Here is a 21,609-nt window from a genome sequence, read left to right as displayed (position 1 = left end):
CTCCGCACGAGCGAAGTGTCTATGGACGCAGCCTTACAGACAGACAGACCCCGGTAGGATTAACACAGCAGGGACCCCTACTGTGTTAAATCCGATGGGCCATTGGTCTGCCACGGCAAATTTTGAAAGAATCTCGGGCAAATCTCAAAATCCATTTTGAGAAAAGATCGAATAATGGCCACTGCATCTGTAACTTATGGTTTATTCACAAAGAAAATAGAAAATGGTAAGATCACTCTACAGATAGAGAGCAGAATGCAATATCTGCAAAGCTGTGCTAAAAGGTAATTAGTCAAGTCAGCAATGCAGACTTCTTAAATGGAAATAATGCTCATGATGTGCAGTACTGTATAGAAGTTTGATTCAACTTTTACATGATGCAGATTCATAAGTACAATGTCTAGGTATTGATAAGTACTATCCATATAAAATGTATTTAATACACTGGGTACATTTAGATCTGCTCTGCAATTTGATTATTTCAATTTTTTTTTGTTTCAAATTTTTTATTAGGCAGTTACAATATTTCACAACATTATAGGTACATTTGATATAACAGCCTAATCCAGGTTTTTACTTTTCAACTGGGGGGGGGGGGGTGTAAGGAGATAGACTCGACGCCCCCCCTGACCCTTCGGGGGCTGTCGGGGTGACGTGAGTATGGAAACAGAAATGGGGTTAGAAGGAGATAGAAAGTGAGAGAGTGGGGGGGGGGAAGGAGTGGGAGGGGGAGGGGGCATTGCTCCCCTTCTCTTTGGCTTCCCTTTTTAGGGCCTTAGTTCTATTTGTTGTGTCCCTCTATTTCTATAGGGGGTTTCGGCGCAGGAGCGCCATTTGAGTTATCCAGGGGTCCCAAATGTTATTAAAAGAGGTGGTGGATCTTTTCAAAAAGGCGGATAATCTCTCCATATCCATCACCTCTTGCACTCTTTTTATCACTGTTTGCTTGGAGGGGGGAGACACCTTCTTCCAGGCGGCTGCCACCGCACATCTAGCCGCAGTGAGAATGAAAGAGACTAATTTGCTTGTTGGTCGGTCCAGCGTATCTAAGGGCCTGGCCAACAGATAGGTCAGCGGGTCAATGGGTATTTTGAGGTCCGTGACCTCTTCAATTAGTTTTTGAATGGTTTCCCAGTATCTTTGAATTTCCGGACATGACCACCAGATGTGGGCCATGTCCACCTTTTGACCGCAGCCTCTCCAGCATAAATCGGAAGCCTGGGGGTAGATTTGATTTATTCTAACTGGGGTAAGATGCCAGCGAAATATTATTTTATATATATTTTCTTTGATTGTGGTACATATGGAAGTTCCTGAGGCATTTCCCCAAATACTTTCCCAATCCTCTGGGTCTATAACTGTATCCAATTCTGCTGCCCAATGCAGCATATAATCGTGCGTGGGGACTCCGGGTGCCTTCTCCAGTTCTGCACAAATTTGCGTTATAAGACCTCTCTGGTGGCCTGTCTCTCTGCAGAGCCGTTCGAATCCAGTGAGAGGGGGAAATTCCAACGTTGGGGATAATGTTTGAATAAAGTGCCGAATTTGTAGGTATTTGAAAACGTGTAATCCTATCATTTCATATTTAATTTGTAGTCTTTGATAACTCAGGAACTCCCCGAAGCTCAGGAGGTCGGCAACCACTTTGATATCTTTTGTTTTGAATTGATCGAATTGTCTGGGCTCACATCCAGGTGGGAATTTCGGATTTTCGTGAATTGGTGTAAATTGGGATTGAGGTGTTGTGAGCTTAAATTTGTATTTGCATTTCGACCAGGTCTCCCATGTGTGTCTCATAGGGCCTAATTTGAGTTTGCTGTTCTGCATGTCTTCCTTACTCAGGGACCAAAGGCAGGCCGGCAGTGAGGGCGTCCCGGCATAGTGCGTTTCTATCTCTAGCCAGCAGTTTTGATTTGGGTTAGCGTTCCAGACCACTACCTGTCGCAGTTGTGCGGCTAGGTAGTATCTTGTGATGTCTGGGACTCCCATTCCTCCCCTCCTCCTTGTGGCCAAAAGAACCGTTCTGGGGACTCTGGGTTTCTTCCCTTGCCAAATGAATTGGAAGATTAGCTTTTGGATGTTTTTTAATTCCGAGCCGGGGATGTGGATCGGGAGAGTCTGAAAGTAATATAGCAATCTAGGGAGTATGTTCATTTTAACTGAGATCATTCTCCCGATCCAAGATATCTGGTATCCCCCCCATTTATTTAGATCTTGTTTGATTTTTTGGAACAGGGCCGGATAGTTATGTTGATATAATGATTGGTAGGTCCTCGATATCTTGACTCCCAAATATTTGATACAGGAGGAGCTCCATCGATAGTTAAAGTTTATTTTGAGGAGTTTCACCTCCGGCTCTGGCAGGTTTAGATTCAGGGCTTCCGATTTATCATTATTAATCTTATATCCTGAGATTTTTCCAAAATCTCGGAGTTCTTTTTGGAGGTTGGGTAGGGACATTTGGGGTTTGGAGAGAGTTAAGATGACATCGTCTGCGAATAAGGATATTTTGTGCTGCCTGTGGCCAATTTCTATTCCTTGGATGTCTATATTGAGTCGTATTGCCGATGCCAGTGGCTCTATGGTAAGTGCAAAGAGGAGAGGAGATAGGGGGCATCCCTGTCGAGTTCCATTTGTAATCTCGAATCTCTGGTTATTGCCCCCCGGTAATTTTACTGTAAGCTGACGGGTTTTGGTAGAGTCTACGGACCCCTTCTAAGTATGCGTCTTTGAAGCCAAATTTGCGCATAGTATGGTCCAAAAATTGCCAGTTTATTCTATCGAACGCCTTCTCTGCATCTAAGCTTAAAAGTAGTGCTTTGGTCCCTGTGAGGTGTACATGGTCAATAATGTTGATTATCTTCCGAGTGTTGTCTGAGGCTTGCCTGCCCGCGACAAATCCTACTTGATCAATATTAATTAGTCTCGGTAAAATGGGGTTCAATCTGTTTGCAAGTATTTTACTGTTTAATTTGAGATCACTGTTGAGGAGGGAGATTGGACGATAGCTTCCACATTGCATCGGGTCTCTGCCGTCCTTGTGTATGATAGCTAGGTTGGCTAGAGACATTGAGGGGGGAATTTGGTTTCCTTCCTTAAAGTGGTTGAATGTTTTTAAAAGATGCGTGGATAGTGTGGGCAAGAATCTCTTGTAGTATACATTTGTGAAACCGTCAGGGCCAAGAGACTTAGTTATTTTTTGTAATTTGACCGCCTTTTCCAGTTCCTCTTTTGTAATCTCAGCATTGAGGACCGTGTTTTCCTCCTCTGTTAATACAGGGAGTTGACATTTGTCTAGGTATTGTGTTATGAGCTCTGTTGCTATAGGTTCAGGTCGGCCGTTTTTAGATCTTAGGTTATAGAGCTCAGTATAATATTTTGTAAATTCCGCTGCTATTTTGCTGTCACTGTATTGTATCTCGAGAAGCGCAAACCATGTAAAACAGAAAAATAATCTGATAGTGCAATATACGTGATAAATAATGAATAAATATAAATGTAGGAGTCTGTGTGCAAAATACTCAACAACATATAGTGAGTGATATTCACATAAAGGTATCTTTGAATCACAGCCCACCAAGGATGGTAATCACAAGGAGCTTCTGGAGACCTTAATCATAAAAGAAACGGACATAGTGCAGACTGGATTGACAATTTATAAAAGTAAGTGGTAAGGGATACACTCACATGGTAATGAAAATATAAAAGCATATAGATCCTGCGAACTGGATCTCGGCAAGTGAAGCGTGTGTTCTCTGCCTCCCCTGTGTCTCGGCGTGCGTGTCACTGGTGCGTCTCACCGAACCCGGAAACCGGAAGTGACGTCATCCGCTCGCTGGGGCTCCAAACGCTTAGGGATCTCTCTGGTCAGCGTCACTCTATGCGTTTCTCCGCATTCGGTTTCTTCAGGAGTGATTTGCTGACTGATTCTAAGTGTCTTATATACACAGTACTACATACCCATTGGTTACTAATGATTAATTAATCGGGTAATGGCCGTGCTGATATTAAAACAGTTAAGCTCCAATACATATAATAGTGAATTATTAGTCACACATCAAGACATATGTGCAACTCCAAAAGTGTATAAATTTATTAATAAGTACAAAATTGGTTAGAAAATTATATAAAGTAAATTTTTTTTAAAATACTCGATAAAAACACTCTATACAAGCAACAAGAGATATAATTAATTAATCTGACTACCTATTCTAACGAACAGAAGTGAAGGAGGCATTCTAATAGGGAGATAAGAAAGCAAAATTAGAATGGATTACAAAAATGGTTTAATGTCAAACTCAAGATTCAATCCAAATGGAGCAATAGTTTTCAGTTCGAACATCCAAAAGGATTCTCTTTTAATCAAAGTTAGGTCTCTATTGCCCCCTCTCCAGTGAGGCATCACCTGTTCTATGGCCTTAAAGGAAAAACTAGCAGGATTAGAATTGTGTGCTGTTAGAAAATGATTGGAAACACTGTGAGTTGTGAGTTTCCGTTTTATATTACTAAGATGCTCTAATATACACGTTCTAAGCGGGCGAGTGGTCTTACCAATATATTGTAGACCACATTCGCATTCGGCCAAATAAATTACAAAGTTTGATCGACAATTCAGATGTTGTTTTATGTTTTATAATTTGTTGGTTACATTTGATTTAAAACTTTGAACCAATTTAGAACTATGCTGACATGCAGTACACATTTTACACTCATAAAAACCTTTTGGGGGGTCTAACCATGTTGAGCATCTCTTTGCAGTATTTTTCAGAGCACTTGGGGATAGATAGCTTTTAATGTTTCTTGCTCTTTTATAAACCATCTTAACTCTATCAGGTAGATGCTCCCCTAAGATAGGATCGTTTTTTTAAAACTGACCAATGTGTATTCAAAATATTGTTAATTTTACCAGCATCTTTATTATACTGCGTAATAAAGGGTACTTGCAGAATGTAATTCTCAATGGGTTTCTTTGGAGTTGGGATAAGCATAGATTCCCTGGGAGTATCATTAGCTTTGGCCAGTGCTTGTCTGACAACTTCTTCTTTATAATGTCTCTCTGCAAACTTCCTAGAAAGTATGTTAGATTGTTCTTCAAATATATGGTTGTCAGTACAGTTACGTTTTAGCCTACGGTACTGTCCATATGGGATATTAGTTATCCACTTATTAAGGTGGCAACTAGATTGTAATGTGTAATTGTTGGCATCTACATTTTTGAAGTAATTTTTAGTTTTAATTGAGCCGCCTTCTGAATATATGGTAAGATCTAGGAAGTTGACAGTAGAGCTACTGATGGTGGATGTGAACTTTAGATTTAGTTCATTCATATCCAAATACTCTAGAAACATGTTGAGGTCTCCCAGGGTGCCTTTCCAGACGAATATAATGTCGTCTATGTATCTCCGCCATGTGACCAAATTCGCGTCCAATCCAGGCCAAGACCATATATATTGGTCCTCCCACATGGCCATCAAAAGATTAGCATAACTGGGCGCGAATTTGGTCCCCATGGCGGTCCCACAGAGTTGTAGATAATACATATCACTAAACCAAAAGAAATTTTTACTTAAGATGAACTTTATACAATCCACAAGAAAGTCAATTTGTATTTTAGGGAATTTGTCTTCTTTTTCCAAGAAATGTCTAACGGCTCTGCACCCATCATCATGTCTTATTGATGTGTACAGAGCCGTGACATCTGTGGTAACTAAGATATAGGTATCTTGCCACTGGATCTCTCTTAGCATTAGGATAACGTCACGTGTATCTTTCAGATACGATTTTTGTTTTTTAACAATTCCTTGTAGGTAACTGTCTACAAACTCAGATAAATTGGCCGTTAATGACCCAATGCCAGATATTATTGGCCGTCCTGGGGGATGTGTAAGATCTTTATGTATCTTTGGTAGGAAATAGAAGACGCGAAATATTGGATCTTCCACATTTAAGAATTGGAATTCGTGTTCTTCCAATATTCCCCGCCTTCTTCCATCCTCCAGGAGAGTTTGCAATTCCTTTTTGTACATGGTGGAGGGGTTAGATGATAATTTTTGGTAGGTTTTTATATCACCCAACATCCTTTTGGCTTCAGACATATAATAATCATGATCCATAATCACCACCCCTCCTCCCTTGTCTGCTGGCTTAATAACAATGTTTTTATCTTCTGAGAGTTCATCCAGTGCTAGTTTTTCCACTTTTGTTAAATTGGTATGATACCTAGTTTTGTTAGCACATAGAGTTTCTAAGTCCTTAGTAATTAATTGAAAGAAAACTTCTAGGTGGTTACCTTTCGCAAACTTTGGAAAAAAGTTGGATTTGGGCTTGAATTTAGAATGGACACATTCCCCAATATTGGACTCTGGTATTAATTGTTTGTCAATATCATTGGTACTATCATCTATCCAATTTTTAGTTACAGCATCTTTATTTAGAAAAAATCGTTTGAGGGTCAATGACCTAATGAATTTATGAGCATCTATATAGAGACCAAATTTACTTGGTCCCGTAGTTGGGGCAAAAGTCAGACCTTTACTAATCACTCTTTTTTGGCACTCTGTAAGGGTTTTTTGACTTATATTAAAAATGTTTTTAGAGGCTATTTTAGTTTTCTTGTTTTTATGCACTCTGCCCCCTCGTCTCCCTCTGACATGCGTCTTTTGTTTTTTGGTTTTGAAGAGGTGCTTGGGGTTTCTAAGGGGTGAAATGGATTCCTGGTTTCCCATGAACTCATACACCCCCTTTGTTCCAAAAAAGGAAGTGATTCTTTTGGTGTTTCCTTAGGTATTGCCTCATTGTTTATATTAGGCTTTCCTTTATTTGATATACCTATAATGTCACTAATTTCTATATGTTTTGTTTTCTCTTTTGCTTTTCCTCCAATATTTTGGGTTTTTACTTCTGATTTTTTAATTAAGACTTGGGGCAGAAAACCTGCATGATGTTTTGGGTAATTGTATGCAAATTTCCCTCTATATGAAGTATCCTTATTATTAGTTAATGGTATACTTTTTTCAGGAGGGTCAGAGACAGACTGCGCTTTCAGGCCTTTTTTGGAATTTTTGTTCCAAGTTCTTTCTACTGTATGCCTTTTGCGTAGTCGTCTTGGTCTCTCCTGAATTTCTGCAGTTTGATTTCTATCACTTCTTTTTTGAAGTTGTCAATATTTTTTTGCATTTTTGCATCTCTCTCATTAAAGTCTTTAATATTTTCTAATGACCCCAATTCAAGTCTTAGATCCTCTATTTCTTTATCTAATGTCGTGAGGTGTTTCTCTTGTTGCGACATAATCAATTTAATTAAATTAAAAGAACAGTCGTCTTGTGCACTATACCATTTCGTTAAAAATTCTTCATCGCTAAGGTCCATAGATGGATTTTTTTGGACTCTTAGTCCTCTTGGAATGATTTTATATTCCACATATTTGCGAAAGAACAGTAGGTCTAACCATTTTTTAGTATCTCTTAATAGAGTACGCTCTAGTTTAATACAAGTAGCATTAATTTGCTCTTGATCATCTTTAAAAGATAAATTAGCATCCTTGAAATAAGTGTCCAAATTAATACTTCTATTGGATCTATTCTGAAATGCATTTGGGCTAGCCATTCAAAGCACAATTGTGTATAAGTGATAACTAGTGCAGCCTAGATAATGGAGAGAAGGGGTACAAGTGAAACAAACTAACTTATCAATAATGGCGCTCTAGGATAACCAAATATAATACAACCTGCCTAAAGCCCAATCTTTACTGTGTATAGTAAAAAAGTGATACCAATACAAACAGGTATGGATGCTGCTATAACCCAGTGGGGGATCCTTCTCACGATCCCATGCAGAGTGAAGAGGTGTAGGTCATCGGGAAGCGCAAACCATGTAAAACAGAAAAATAATCTGATAGTGCAATATACGTGATAAATAATGAATAAATATAAATGTAGGAGTCTGTGTGCAAAATACTCACAAACATATAGTGAGTGATATTCACATAAAGGTATCTTTGAATCACAGCCCACCAAGGATGGTAATCACAAGGAGCTTCTGGAGACCTTAATCATAAAAGAAACGGACATAGTGCAGACTGGATTGACAATTTATAAAAGTAAGTGGTAAGGGATACACTCACATGGTAATGAAAATATAAAAGCATATAGATCCTGCGAACTGGATCTCGGCAAGTGAAGCGTGTGTTCTCTGCCTCCCCTGTGTCTCGGCGTGCGTGTCACTGGTGCGTCTCACGGAAACCGGAAGTGACATCATCCGCTCGCTGGGGCTCCAAACGCTTAGGGATCTCTCTGGTCAGCGTCACTCTACGCGTTTCTCCGCATTCGGTTTCTTCAGGAGTGATTTGCTGACTGATTCTAAGTGTCTTATATACACAGTACTACATACCCATTGGTTACTAATGATTAATTAATCGGGTAATGGCCGTGCTGATATTAAAACAGTTAAGCTCCAATACATATAATAGTGAATTATTAGTCACACATCAAGACATATGTGCAACTCCAAAAGTGTATAAATTTATTAATAAGTACAAAATTGGTTAGAAAATTATATAAAGTAATTTTTTTTAAAATACTCGATAAAAACACTCTATACAAGCAACAAGAGATATAATTAATTAATCTGACTACCTATTCTAACGAACAGAAGTGAAGGAGGCATTCTAATAGGGAGATAAGAAAGCAAAATTAGAATGGATTACAAAAATGGTTTAATGTCAAACTCAAGATTCAATCCAAATGGAGCAATAGTTTTCAGTTCGAACATCCAAAAGGATTCTCTTTTAATCAAAGTTAGGTCTCTATTGCCCCCTCTCCAGTGAGGCATCACCTGTTCTATGGCCTTAAAGGAAAAACTAGCAGGATTAGAATTGTGTGCTGTTAGAAAATGATTGGAAACATTGTGAGTTGTGAGTTTCCGTTTTATATTACTAAGATGCTCTAATATACGCGTTCTAAGCGGGCGAGTGGTCTTACCAATATATTGTAGACCACATTCGCATTCGGCCAAATAAATTACAAAGTTTGATCGACAATTCAGATGTTGTTTTTTTCAACCAAAAATTTTTTTTATTGAGTGCATGGTACAATAATCACATTTTCTTCCAACCCATTATCGTATACAAAGGTATCCATAACAACTCTTTTTATAAGTAAATTCACAAAAGACAGACTGGGGTTACAAACAGACCAACAAGACCTACAGACAGACTACACCTGGGAGGAGGTAGGGAGGGGGGGGGGAAGGGGGTGGGGGAGGAGGCTGCCACAGCACGATTTCGACTCCTCTGGACTTATCATAGAGGCTATGGTTCTCGTTGAGGTCTGGATTTCTTGGGTTTAGTCGGCTTTTGGTCCCAAAGGGCTCGCAGTAACAGTAGTCTTTATGTAGACTTCTGATCTCTTCTGTTGTGTTTTGACCTATGCTTATCTTTTTCTTTGCTTAGTCTAGTGAACCCCTAATCTTGTCAAGAATCTAAGGCCTTCTGTTCACTACACTTCATCCAAGGAGAACGCGTCCGCATCTATTAAAGCAGTATGTTGGAGGCGCTGACCCCTGGGATATCGTTCAGGTCTAGCCATGGTGACCATACTTTGAGAAAGTTTGTGCCGGTGTCGTTAACTAGACTCGTTAACTGTTCCATCCGGCAAACGTGCCAAATTCGGTTTCTGATTTTTGGGATATTTGGTAGATCCGGTTGCTTCCACAATGCTGCGAGTTCGCACCTCAGGGCAGTTGCAAAATGTGCAATTAATTTGTGCTTTGACCTGTTTAGCCCCGGAGTGTCTCTGGCCAGCAGAAACAACCAGGGGTCCAAAGGGATCGTGCAGTCGAGAATTCTCTGAAGCCAATTTCTGAGTTCCTCCCAGATTGGGAGTACTTTGGTGCAGCCCCACAGCATGTTCTAAAGAATTCTGAATTTGGCATCGATTTTTCCGACTTAATTTGTTCAAACGGTTTGATAGATATCCTACCCTCCAGGTGTCGAAGGCGAGTATAGCCCTTCTGTGTCCATATAATAAAATCTTTCCTCTGCAGGCCCGGAGCGAAATCAGGGTTTCCCAAAATTGGGGTCATCAAGGAGTGTTTTCTCATCAAAACATGCTTATATTTGCTTTTGTCCCATACTGCCAAAGAGCTGACAACTGCGGGGAGCGGATTTATGAAGTCTCTGCGGACTGAATTTGGGAGCCAGATCAGGTCCCGCAGTACCACCGGGGCACAGCAGGCCACCTCCAGTTCCACCCATCGCCTTCGTATGGGATGGGTGTGCCACTGGATGATTTGAGTTAATTGGGCCGCTCTATAGTACGACAACAGGCAAGGTACCGCTAGCCCTCCTTTTGTAGTGGGCCTAATTAGTATGCTAGTTTTGATGCGGGGGGTTTTATTACCCCAGATAAATTTCACCATTGCGGACTGTAACCGAAGGATCTCTTCCCTGATTATAGAGACCGGAAGAGTCTGAAATAGGTACAGAATTCTGGGAAGGAGATTCATTTTTAGAGATTGAATCCTACCAATCCAGGATATGTTGTACCCTGCCCATTTCCGGAGATCGTCCTTCAGTGTCCGAATCAGTCTGGGGTAATTCGCTTTATATAGGGTGTCTGATTGGTTTGTGATATTTATTCCTAGATACTTTATGCAGGAGGTTTGCCATTTGAATTCAAAATTTACCGTGATCAATTTCTCAGTGGCTTTAGGTAAATTGATATTTAGGGCTTCTGATTTTGCCTGATTAATTTTAAACCCCGATATCGTGTTGAATTCCCTTAAAATTTGGAAAACGTTCGGCAGAGAGGTGAGGGGCTGTGATAGTGTGAGTATCACGTCATCAGCATACAGGGCCACCTTATGTAGCTGGTCACTGATTTGGATGCCTGTTATATTTGGACTGAGACGGATGTGCGCCGCTAGGGGTTCAATACAGAGTGCAAAAAGGAGGGGTGACAGAGGACAGCCCTGTCTGGTGCCGCTCTTTATCTGGAATTCTTCCGAGGGGAAGCCCTGGTGTCTGACCTTCGCCGTCGGTCCCTGATATAGAGCGAGAATTGCCTCTATCATTCTCCCTCCCAGCCCGAACGCCCCAAGCGTCTCCCTCAAGTAGGGCCAGTCAATTCTGTCGAACGCTTTTTCAGCATCTAAACTAAGCACCATAGACGGGATACGTTTTTTCTGTGCCAGATCAATTAAGTCAATAATCCGTCTGGTGTTATCAGCTGCTTGTCGACCACATATGAACCCCACTTGATCGGGATGGACCAACTTGGACAACACCTGGTTAAGGCGATTAGCTAACAGTTTCGAGAAGATTTTTGTGTCAGAGTTTATTAACGAGATGGGCCTGTAGCTTTTACAGTCCGCTGGGTCTTTTCCCTGTTTGTGGATTACTGAGATAGACGCCTGGAGCATCGAGCCCGGGATGGGGGCACCATCCAAGAAGGAATTACAAAGTTTTAGTAAATGAGGAGCTAATATTTTACGGAATTTTTTATAATAGAGATTGGAAAAGCCGTCTGGGCCTGGGGCTTTGGCTGCTTTCAATGACTTCATTACCTCCATGAGTTCCTCGATAGTAAAATCAGCCTGTAGTGCGTCCCTCTCCTCTCTGGTTACTGTAGGCAGTTGTGCCTCGGTCAAGAATGTCTTTAGCCGTGCTTTTGTGGTTGGCGTGTGTGCCACCTTCGCCCCATCGTATAGGGTCTCATAATATTTTTTAAATTCATTGACTATTTTTTTTGGGTCAGAAGTCAGATCCCCTTGTTCTGTTCGAATTGTCTGAATTTGGGAGATTTGGTTTTTGTCTCTTAGTTTGTTGGCAAGTAGGGTATCTGGCCTGTTTGCTTTCTCAAAATATTTCCGCTTAGTCCATGTCAGCTCTTTCTCAGCACGGGAGGTTAACAAAATATTCAGTTTAGTTTTAGTGTCTAGCAACTCCTTAAGGGTCATTGCGTCTTTATTCTTTTTATGTCGAGTCGGGAGGACTGCCAATTCTGCTTGCAACTGATTGATTTTTTTGTCCTTCTCCCTCTTTCGCCTGCTTGCAATCCTCATGAGCTCTCCTCTCAGAGTCGCCTTATGGGCCTCCCATAAGGTAGCCTGCGATGTCACACTTCCTAAGTTCTCCTGAAAATATTCCCTGATTTTATCCCCTACGTTTTGTGCAATTGCGGGGATTTTTAGCAATACTTCGTTGAGCTTCCAGTTCGCTCCTGGTCTGTCCAGAATAAAATCAGTGCACCGCAGCTCAATCGGTGCATGATCTGACCACGAAATATCGTGGATGCCCGAGTGGGAGATCTGTGGAACCATTCTACTGGATACAAACAGGTAGTCTATCCGACTGTAGCGGTCATGGGGGTGGGAGTAGAATGTAAACCCTTTCTCTTGTCTATGTTGTTCTCGCCAAATGTCAAGTAGATTATTGGTGCGCAGCCCTCTATTCCACGTTTGTCTTATCTTGGAGCTATTTTTTCCGCTTGGGGTGCATCTATCCAGTATAGGATCTAGTGTTTGGTTGAAGTCGCCCCCCAGTATTACACAGCCCTGTGCTAACCTCTGAAGTATGGCGAAGAATCTCTCAAGAAAAGCTTCCGTACCTTCGCTCGGAGCATAGACGTTTGCCAGCGTGATTGGTTGACCTCTTATTTCGCCGCTTACAATGAGAAATCGGCCGTTGTAGTCTCTTTTAATGGTCTTAATCGTCAAGGGCAAACGGTCATGCACCAGGATGGCTACCCCTCTCTTTTTTTGTGTGGCTGAGGCTGAGAACCAATTCTTAAACCTATAATCTATAAATTTTGGTGAACTAGATTTAGAAAAGTGAGTTTCCTGCAGGAGGATGATGTCAGGGTCTGATTTTTTATAGTCCGTCATAGCTAGTCTGCGTTTCCCTGGGTTGTTAAAGCCTTTGACATTATGTGATATGATAGTAATCCCTTTATTCATGATTGCGGTTCCAAACCTTCACTCCTATGTTAGCGACCATCTGAGCCTCTGGTGTACGTGATGAGGATGCCGGGTGATCCTGTGGTTGGGTCCGTCTGGCAGCGTGCTGGAGCCTTGGGATGGGAATACAGAGGGGAGCACACTGGGGAAACATAAACAAACATATTTCAACATTTATTTCAACACATAATAACTGTCCGGGGAATGGGCGGGAACTAGCCCCCCCATTCTCCATCGTTGCCCTCTTCAGGCGTACAGCCTGGACGGAGTTCGGGATGGCCCTCCTTCCCCCTCTCCCGTCCTTCGTGGCTGGCCTAAATGGGACTTTCATGGGCCCCTCCTGGGTCTCCTCACCCATGCCCATGTGGAGACTCATTCACAAAGCCTTTGCGGGGGACAGCATCCCTCCCCCCCTCCCTTGCTTGTGCAGCGGAATATTGTAACGGCAATGCTGTGTAACTTAAGTTGATAACTATAAGATCAACTCCGAACTCTTTATTATTTTTTTTGATAAGAGTTATGTATACAGTGTAGGGAATAACTTGTAGGAAATAACTTCTTGCCCCTGCTCGCTAGACTCTCTTGTGTGTTACCTGTCTGACTCAGTGTCTGTGCAGCGTTTCAGCTAACTGTTGCCCTGGGAAGCTATGTGTGTGGTGAGAGGGTTGTTGTTATGCTGAAACTCTCTGGTACTCTATTTGTGGGCCCTGAGCGAACCCTCTTGCCGTGTCTGGAGTCGCCCTGCTGATTGCCTGCCTCTATCTAGTTCGTAGAGATAAGTCCCAGCCTCCCCCCTCTCTCCTGTTGCCCGCTGAGTGTCCGGGTGGTTCTCCCCTCTCATGTCTTAACTTTCGCCTGGCCAGCTTAATTGCTATCCGTTCTGTTTGCGGTTTATTGCGTCTTCCGCCAGGTTCTTTTTAGTGGGGCTGTGTGCGCCGGACGCCTTCCGCCGGTTGTTCCCTTCCGGCGCCGAGTGGTGACGCTCTCTGTCCCTCTGTTCTGTTTGCCTCCTCCAAGATGACGTCTGGACCATTTCCGGTAACGTGCTTCCGGCGGCCGCCATTTTCCCTCGGCCAGCCCGCGAAGAAGGACATCTCACCTGCTCCCGCGTCAGGAACTCCTCCACTTCCGCAACGAAGCCATGCGATGAGACGCTTGCTGCGACGCCATTCTTGGCGGCTTGCGTTCCACCTCGGATCGCCATTTTCAGCTACAGGTAGGAGTTTGATTTTACTTTTTCAGGTGGCCAGGATAGTCCTTTTACTGGTATTTACCGCAGGGTGATGACTTGAGCAGGTCTTGTGGCTAGCTCTTTGGCAGATAAACTGGTGGGCAAACCGTAACCCCCATTATTAAACTGGAACTATGTTCAACTTTAAGTAGGTATTTTCCTCAGGATATTGCGGGATTCATCGGGCCTCAGGGGATTTTGGAGGCCTTACGGTGCTCCATTCTGAATCCTCTCGCACCTCTCGCCTAGGACTTTGCATCGGGCCCTCCTTCAGCCCCAGTTTGTTTAAGAATTCCTCGCTTTCTGCTGGGTCCTTGATTGTTATGGCCTTTCCGTTCCGTAGGACCATCAGGCCGAACGGAAAGGTCCACCGGTATCGCACTGCTCGGTCCCTCAGCACCTTAGTAGCCGGGTGTAGTGTTCTTCTTCGTGCGAGGGTGATCGGTGATAAGTCCTGGAATAGTTGTATTGTGGTTCCCTCGAACCGGCATGCCCCTTCCGCTCTTGTGCATTTGAAGATAGCTTCTCGGGTTTTGAAATAATGCAGCCTAGCTATAATATCTCGCGGTTGTTCCATCGCGGCTGGGCGGCTTCTTAGGGCTCTATGGCAGCGGTCCATGGCCCTTTCTGTGGCAGGGATGTCAGGCAGCAGTGTTTCCAGCCATCTGGTTATATATTCTTCAGCATCCGTGACCGACTCTGGGACCCCACGTACCCTGATGTTGTTTCTTCGGTCTCTGTTGTCGGCATCTTCTTGCCTGTCTAATATCTCTGCAATCTGGGCTTGCATGTGTGTGTTTTTTTTTTCTGTCTTTTTAATTTGTTTGGATGCGGCCGCCATCTTTTCTTCTAGGGCCCCTGTTCTCTCTCCCAGCCCCTGGACCTCCTTCTTCATATCTTCGAGCCCCACGTAAATCATGGTCTTCATGTCTTGATATAACCTATCAAAGTCACATATTCTGACCGGCATCTGGGTGGGCTCATGCGGGGGGTCCTCGTCCCTCTCCGAATCGGATCCCGCTGCAGATTCTGGCGGCCTTGTTGCGGCAGCGCCTCGTGGGGTAGAGCGACCCAGGTATCTTCGTAAATCACCCTCTTTCTTCTTTTTGGCTGTTAGGGGTGCCATCACGGGAGTATCCACTGCCCTATTACTCTTTTTTTCCCCGATTTTCCTCAGTGATTATTGCCGTTTTTTTAGTGTTTAGGGAGGTGGGGGATGGAGCTCTGACTTTATGCTACCATCCGCTCCAGCCTCGCGCATGCGCCTCCTTCAGATGTTGTTTTATGTTATATAATTTGTTGGTTACATTTGATTTAAAACTTTGAACCAATTTAGAACTATGCTGACATGCAGTACACATTTTACACTCATAAAAACCTTTTGGGGGGGTCTAACCATGTTGAGCATCTCTTTGCAGTATTTTTCAGAGCACTTGGGGATAGATAGCTTTTAATGTTTCTTGCTCTTTTATAAACCATCTTAACTCTATCAGGTAGATGCACCCTAAGATAGGATCGTTTTTTAAAACTGACCAATGTGTATTCAAAATATTGTTAATTTTACCAGCATCTTTATTATACTGCGTAATAAAGGGTACTTGCAGAATGTCATTCTCAATGGGTTTCTTTGGAGTTGGGATAAGCATAGATTCCCTGGGAGTATCATTAGCTTTGGCCAGTGCTTGTCTGACAACTTCTTCTTTATAATGTCTCTCTGCAAACTTCCTAGAAAGTATGTTAGATTGTTCTTCAAATATATGGTTGTCAGTACAGTTACGTTTTAGCCTACGGTACTGTCCATATGGGATATTAGTTATCCACTTATTAAGGTGGCAACTAGATTGTAATGTGTAATTGTTGGCATCTACATTTTTGAAGTAATTTTTAGTTTTAATTGAGCCGCCTTCTGAATATATGGTAAGATCTAGGAAGTTGACAGTAGAGCTACTGATGGTGGATGTGAACTTTAGATTTAGTTCATTCATATCCAAATACTCTAGAAACATGTTGAGGTCTCCCAGGGTGCCTTTCCAGACGAATATAATGTCGTCTATGTATCTCCGCCATGTGACCAAATTCGCGTCCAATCCAGGCCAAGACCATATATATTGGTCCTCCCACATGGCCATCAAAAGATTAGCATAACTGGGCGCGAATTTGGTCCCCATGGCGGTCCCACAGAGTTGTAGATAATACATATCACTAAACCAAAAGAAATTTTTACTTAAGATGAACTTTATACAATCCACAAGTAGTCAATTTGTATTTTAGGGAATTTGTCTTCTTTTTCCAAGAAATGTCTAACGGCTCTGCACCCATCATCATGTCTTATTGATGTGTACAGAGCCGTGACATCTGTGGTAACTAAGATATAGGTATCTTGCCACTGGATCTCTCTTAGCATTAGGATAACGTCACGTGTATCTTTCAGATACGATTTTTGTTTTTTAACAATTCCTTGTAGGTAACTGTCTACAAACTCAGATAAATTGGCCGTTAATGACCCAATGCCAGATATTATTGGCCGTCCTGGGGGATGTGTAAGATCTTTATGTATCTTTGGTAGGAAATAGAAGACGCGAAATATTGGATCTTCCACATTTAAGAATTGGAATTCGTGTTCTTCCAATATTCCCCGCCTTCTTCCATCCTCCAGGAGAGTTTGCAATTCCTTTTTGTACATGGTGGAGGGGTTAGATGATAATTTTTGGTAGGTTTTTATATCACCCAACATCCTTTTGGCTTCAGACATATAATAATCATGATCCATAATCACCACCCCTCCTCCCTTGTCTGCTGGCTTAATAACAATGTTTTTATCTTCTGAGAGTTCATCCAGTGCTAGTTTTTCCACTTTTGTTAAATTGGTATGATACCTAGTTTTGTTAGCACATAGAGTTTCTAAGTCCTTAGTAATTAATTGAAAGAAAACTTCTAGGTGGTTACCTTTCGCAAACTTTGGAAAAAAGTTGGATTTGGGCTTGAATTTAGAATGGACACATTCCCCAATATTGGACTCTGGTATTAATTGTTTGTCAATATCATTGGTACTATCATCTATCCAATTTTTAGTTACAGCATCTTTATTTAGAAAAAATCGTTTGAGGGTCAATGACCTAATGAATTTATGAGCATCTATATAGAGACCAAATTTACTTGGTCCCGTAGTTGGGGCAAAAGTCAGACCTTTACTAATCACTCTTTTTTGGCACTCTGTAAGGGTTTTTTGACTTATATTAAAAATGTTTTTAGAGGCTATTTTAGTTTTCTTGTTTTTATGCACTCTGCCCCCTCGTCTCCCTCTGACATGCGTCTTTTGTTTTTTGGTTTTGAAGAGGTGCTTGGGGTTTCTAAGGGGTGAAATGGATTCCTGGTTTCCCATGAACTCATACACCCCCTTTGTTCCAAAAAAGGAAGTGATTCTTTTGGTGTTTCCTTAGGTATTGCCTCATTGTTTATATTAGGCTTTCCTTTATTTGATATACCTATAATGTCACTAATTTCTATATGTTTTGTTTTCTCTTTTGCTTTTCCTCCAATATTTTGGGTTTTTACTTCTGATTTTTTAATTAAGACTTGGGGCAGAAAACCTGCATGATGTTTTGGGTAATTGTATGCAAATTTCCCTCTATATGAAGTATCCTTATTATTAGTTAATGGTATACTTTTTTCAGGAGGGTCAGAGACAGACTGCGCTTTCAGGCCTTTTTTGGAATTTTTGTTCCAAGTTCTTTCTACTGTATGCCTTTTGCGTAGTCGTCTTGGTCTCTCCTGAATTTCTGCAGTTTGATTTCTATCACTTCTTTTTTGAAGTTGTCAATATTTTTTTGCATTTTTGCATCTCTCTCATTAAAGTCTTTAATATTTTCTAATGACCCCAATTCAAGTCTTAGATCCTCTATTTCTTTATCTAATGTCGTGAGGTGTTTCTCTTGTTGCGACATAATCAATTTAATTAAATTAAAAGAACAGTCGTCTTGTGCACTATACCATTTCGTTAAAAATTCTTCATCGCTAAGGTCCATAGATGGATTTTTTTGGACTCTTAGTCCTCTTGGAATGATTTTATATTCCACATATTTGCGAAAGAACAGTAGGTCTAACCATTTTTTAGTATCTCTTAATAGAGTACGCTCTAGTTTAATACAAGTAGCATTAATTTGCTCTTGATCATCTTTAAAAGATAAATTAGCATCCTTGAAATAAGTGTCCAAATTAATACTTCTATTGGATCTATTCTGAAATACATTTGGGCTAGCCATTCAAAGCACAATTGTGTATAAGTGATAACTAGTGCAGCCTAGATAATGGAGAGAAGGGGTACAAGTGAAACAAACTAACTTATCAATAATGGCGCTCTAGGATAACCAAATATAATACAACCTGCCTAAAGCCCAATCTTTACTGTGTATAGTGAAAAAGTGATACCAATACAAACAGGTATGGATGCTGCTATAACCCAGTTAAGGATCCTTCTCACGATCCCATGCAGAGTGAAGAGGTGTAGGTCATCGGGAAGCGCAAACCATGTAAAACAGAAAAATAATCTGATAGTGCAATATACGTGATAAATAATGAATAAATATAAATGTAGGAGTCTGTGTGCAAAATACTCACAAACATATAGTGAGTGATATTCACATAAAGGTATCTTTGAATCACAGCCCACCAAGGATGGTAATCACAAGGAGCTTCTGGAGACCTTAATCATAAAAGAAACGGACATAGTGCAGACTGGATTGACAATTTATAAAAGTAAGTGGTAAGGGATACACTCACATGGTAATGAAAATATAAAAGCATATAGATCCTGCGAACTGGATCTCGGCAAGTGAAGCGTGTGTTCTCTGCCTCCCCTGTGTCTCGGCGTGCGTGTCACTGGTGCGTCTCACGGAAACCGGAAGTGACATCATCCGCTCGCTGGGGCTCAAAACGCTTAGGGATCTCTCTGGTCAGCGTCACTCTATGCGTTTCTCTGCATTCGGTTTCTTCAGGAGTGATTTGCTGACTGATTCTAAGTGTCTTATATACACAGTACTACATACCCATTGGTTACTAATGATTAATTAATCGGGTAATGGCCGTGCTGATATTAAAACAGTTAAGCTCCAATACATATAATAGTGAATTATTAGTCACACATCAAGACATATGTGCAACTCCAAAAGTGTATAAATTTATTAATAAGTACAAAATTGGTTAGAAAATTCTATAAAGTAAATTTTTTTTTAAATACTCGATAAAAACACTCTATACAAGCAACAAGAGATATAATTAATTAATCTGACTACCTATTCTAACGAACAGAAGTGAAGGAGGCATTCTAATAGGGAGATAAGAAAGCAAAATTAGAATGGATTACAAAAATGGTTTAATGTCAAACTCAAGATTCAATCCAAATGGAGCAATAGTTTTCAGTTCGAACATACAAAAGGATTCTCTTTTAATCAAAGTTAGGTCTCTATTGCCCCCTCTCCAGTGAGGCATCACCTGTTCTATGGCCTTAAAGGAAAAACTAGCAGGATTAGAATTGTGTGCTGTTAGAAAATGATTGGAAACACTGTGAGTTGTGAGTTTCCGTTTTATATTACTAAGATGCTCTAATATACGCGTTCTAAGCGGGCGAGTGGTCTTACCAATATATTGTAGACCACATTCGCATTCGGCCAAATAAATTACAAAGTTTGATCGACAATTCAGATGTTGTTTTATGTTATATAATTTGTTGGTTACATTTGATTTAAAACTTTGAACCAATTTAGAACTATGCTGACATGCAGTACACATTTTACACTCATAAAAACCTTTTGGGGGGTCTAACCATGTTGAGCATCTCTTTGCAGTATTTTTCAGAGCACTTGGGGATAGATAGCTTTTAATGTTTCTTGCTCTTTTATAAACCATCTTAACTCTATCAGGTAGATGCTCCCCTAAGATAGGATCGTTTTTTAAAACTGACCAATGTGTATTCAAAATATTGTTAATTTTACCAGCATCTTTATTATACTGCGTAATAAAGGGTACTTGCAGAATGTCATTCTCAATGGGTTTCTTTGGAGTTGGGATAAGCATAGATTCCCTGGGAGTATCATTAGCTTTGGCCAGTGCTTGTTGATTAATTAATCATTAGTAACCAATGGGTATGTAGTACTGTGTATATAAGACACTTAGAATCAGTCAGCAAATCACTCCTGAAGAAACCGAATGCGGAGAACGGGAGCGGAGGGCCGGTCCTGTGAGCGGTTCGCCCAATGAGGGTGAACCAGCCCTGTGACGTCACTAGCCCGCCCCCCGACACGGCCCCGGACGGCGCGCGAACTAAGGCCAGGGAAAGCACCCGCTTTCCCTCCGCCTCCGCATGGCTGAAGTCTCTATGGACTCAGACTAACAGTGCACCAATTGTACCTAGTGACTGCCTGGTCACATGATCTTCCCCACAGAACTGTACATCTTCCAAATCTTCACCAATCGATTACAGGAGAACAGATCGATCGGCAACTTAGCTAATTACTTATCATTCTGTGGATTGTATTGAAGCACATATTAAAGGGGAAATAAATATATAAAAAGCAGCTTGGAATGCTTATTTAAAATGTTAACTCTTACTTTATTCAATTCATCATAAGTAACGAGGCTTGTTTTTCGGTTGAAAAACAAAATGTTTTACGCTACTTTACCAGATTGTAGAAAGATGATCTAGTCCTTGACAAAGCTGTCATTCAGTCATTGCACGTGTCTAAGGTAATAGGGTTTCTATATATGTGCAACTGTTTAAAAACATTTTTTTACTAAAAAGTACTTCAGTATTAGGTGATAACTTTTTTTTTTTATATATATACTAACAGTAGCTATTATAAGACAAGCTTTTGTGAGTCCTCCCTCTTCCTTAGATCAAGTAATATAAAGGAAGGGGGATTTAAGTATTTTGGAAATCACTAGGCTAGTCATTACATTTTCTACTGTGGCTTAGTCTGCATCTATGCTGTGTATTATCGTCTTATCTTCTCTGTTGTCTACGTCACTTTAAGCAGTTCCTTAATATTCTTAAACGATTACATGCCTCCGTGCACTCTTCCTACAGTGTGAAAGTGACAGCACGATGGCTAATATGCAGTTTTAGTGTCTGCAAAGACATTTCAATGTTCTGAAGGGAGGTACTACTACCGTGGGCTATAAAATGTATCATGGTGGCTTGTACCACATACCACAACTTAATAAAATGTTTGGAGCATGGTATGTCTCTACTGTTGTGAACCAGCGAGAATCGTTCCCGTAGGTAGGTGAATATCTGCATAATTAATTGGAGTAGAGAATGTAGATTATTCTCCCATTGTAAAATAATATTTCACTTAAATATGACTTGCGATTCAGTTTTAACACGTGGGAAATGTTACAAACCATTAATGTCCCACTGTATGTGTAAT

General features: G+C 41.1%; 1 protein-coding gene across 10 annotated transcripts in view; it reads left to right on the top strand.

The window, feature by feature from the left end:
• Positions 1-21,609, top strand: part of USP32 (ubiquitin specific peptidase 32) — a 331,878-nt gene that overhangs the window by 151,496 nt on the left and 158,773 nt on the right. The window contains exon 1 of one of the 10 annotated variants that reach the window (XM_075589617.1): positions 16,449-18,940. The exons of the other annotated variants lie outside the window; for them this stretch is intronic. Coding sequence (XP_075445732.1) covers position 18,940 — 1 coding nt within the window. The 5' untranslated portion in view covers positions 16,449-18,939. Of the gene's footprint in view, positions 1-16,448; positions 18,941-21,609 lie in introns of those variants that run through there. 10 annotated transcript variants of the gene reach the window in all.

Source organism: Ascaphus truei, chromosome 3, assembly GCF_040206685.1.
Source record: "Ascaphus truei isolate aAscTru1 chromosome 3, aAscTru1.hap1, whole genome shotgun sequence".
NCBI classification, from domain to species: domain Eukaryota; kingdom Metazoa; phylum Chordata; class Amphibia; order Anura; family Ascaphidae; genus Ascaphus; species Ascaphus truei.
Note: the sequence above shows the minus strand (reverse complement) of the source record. Positions and strands in the feature narration are given on the sequence as shown.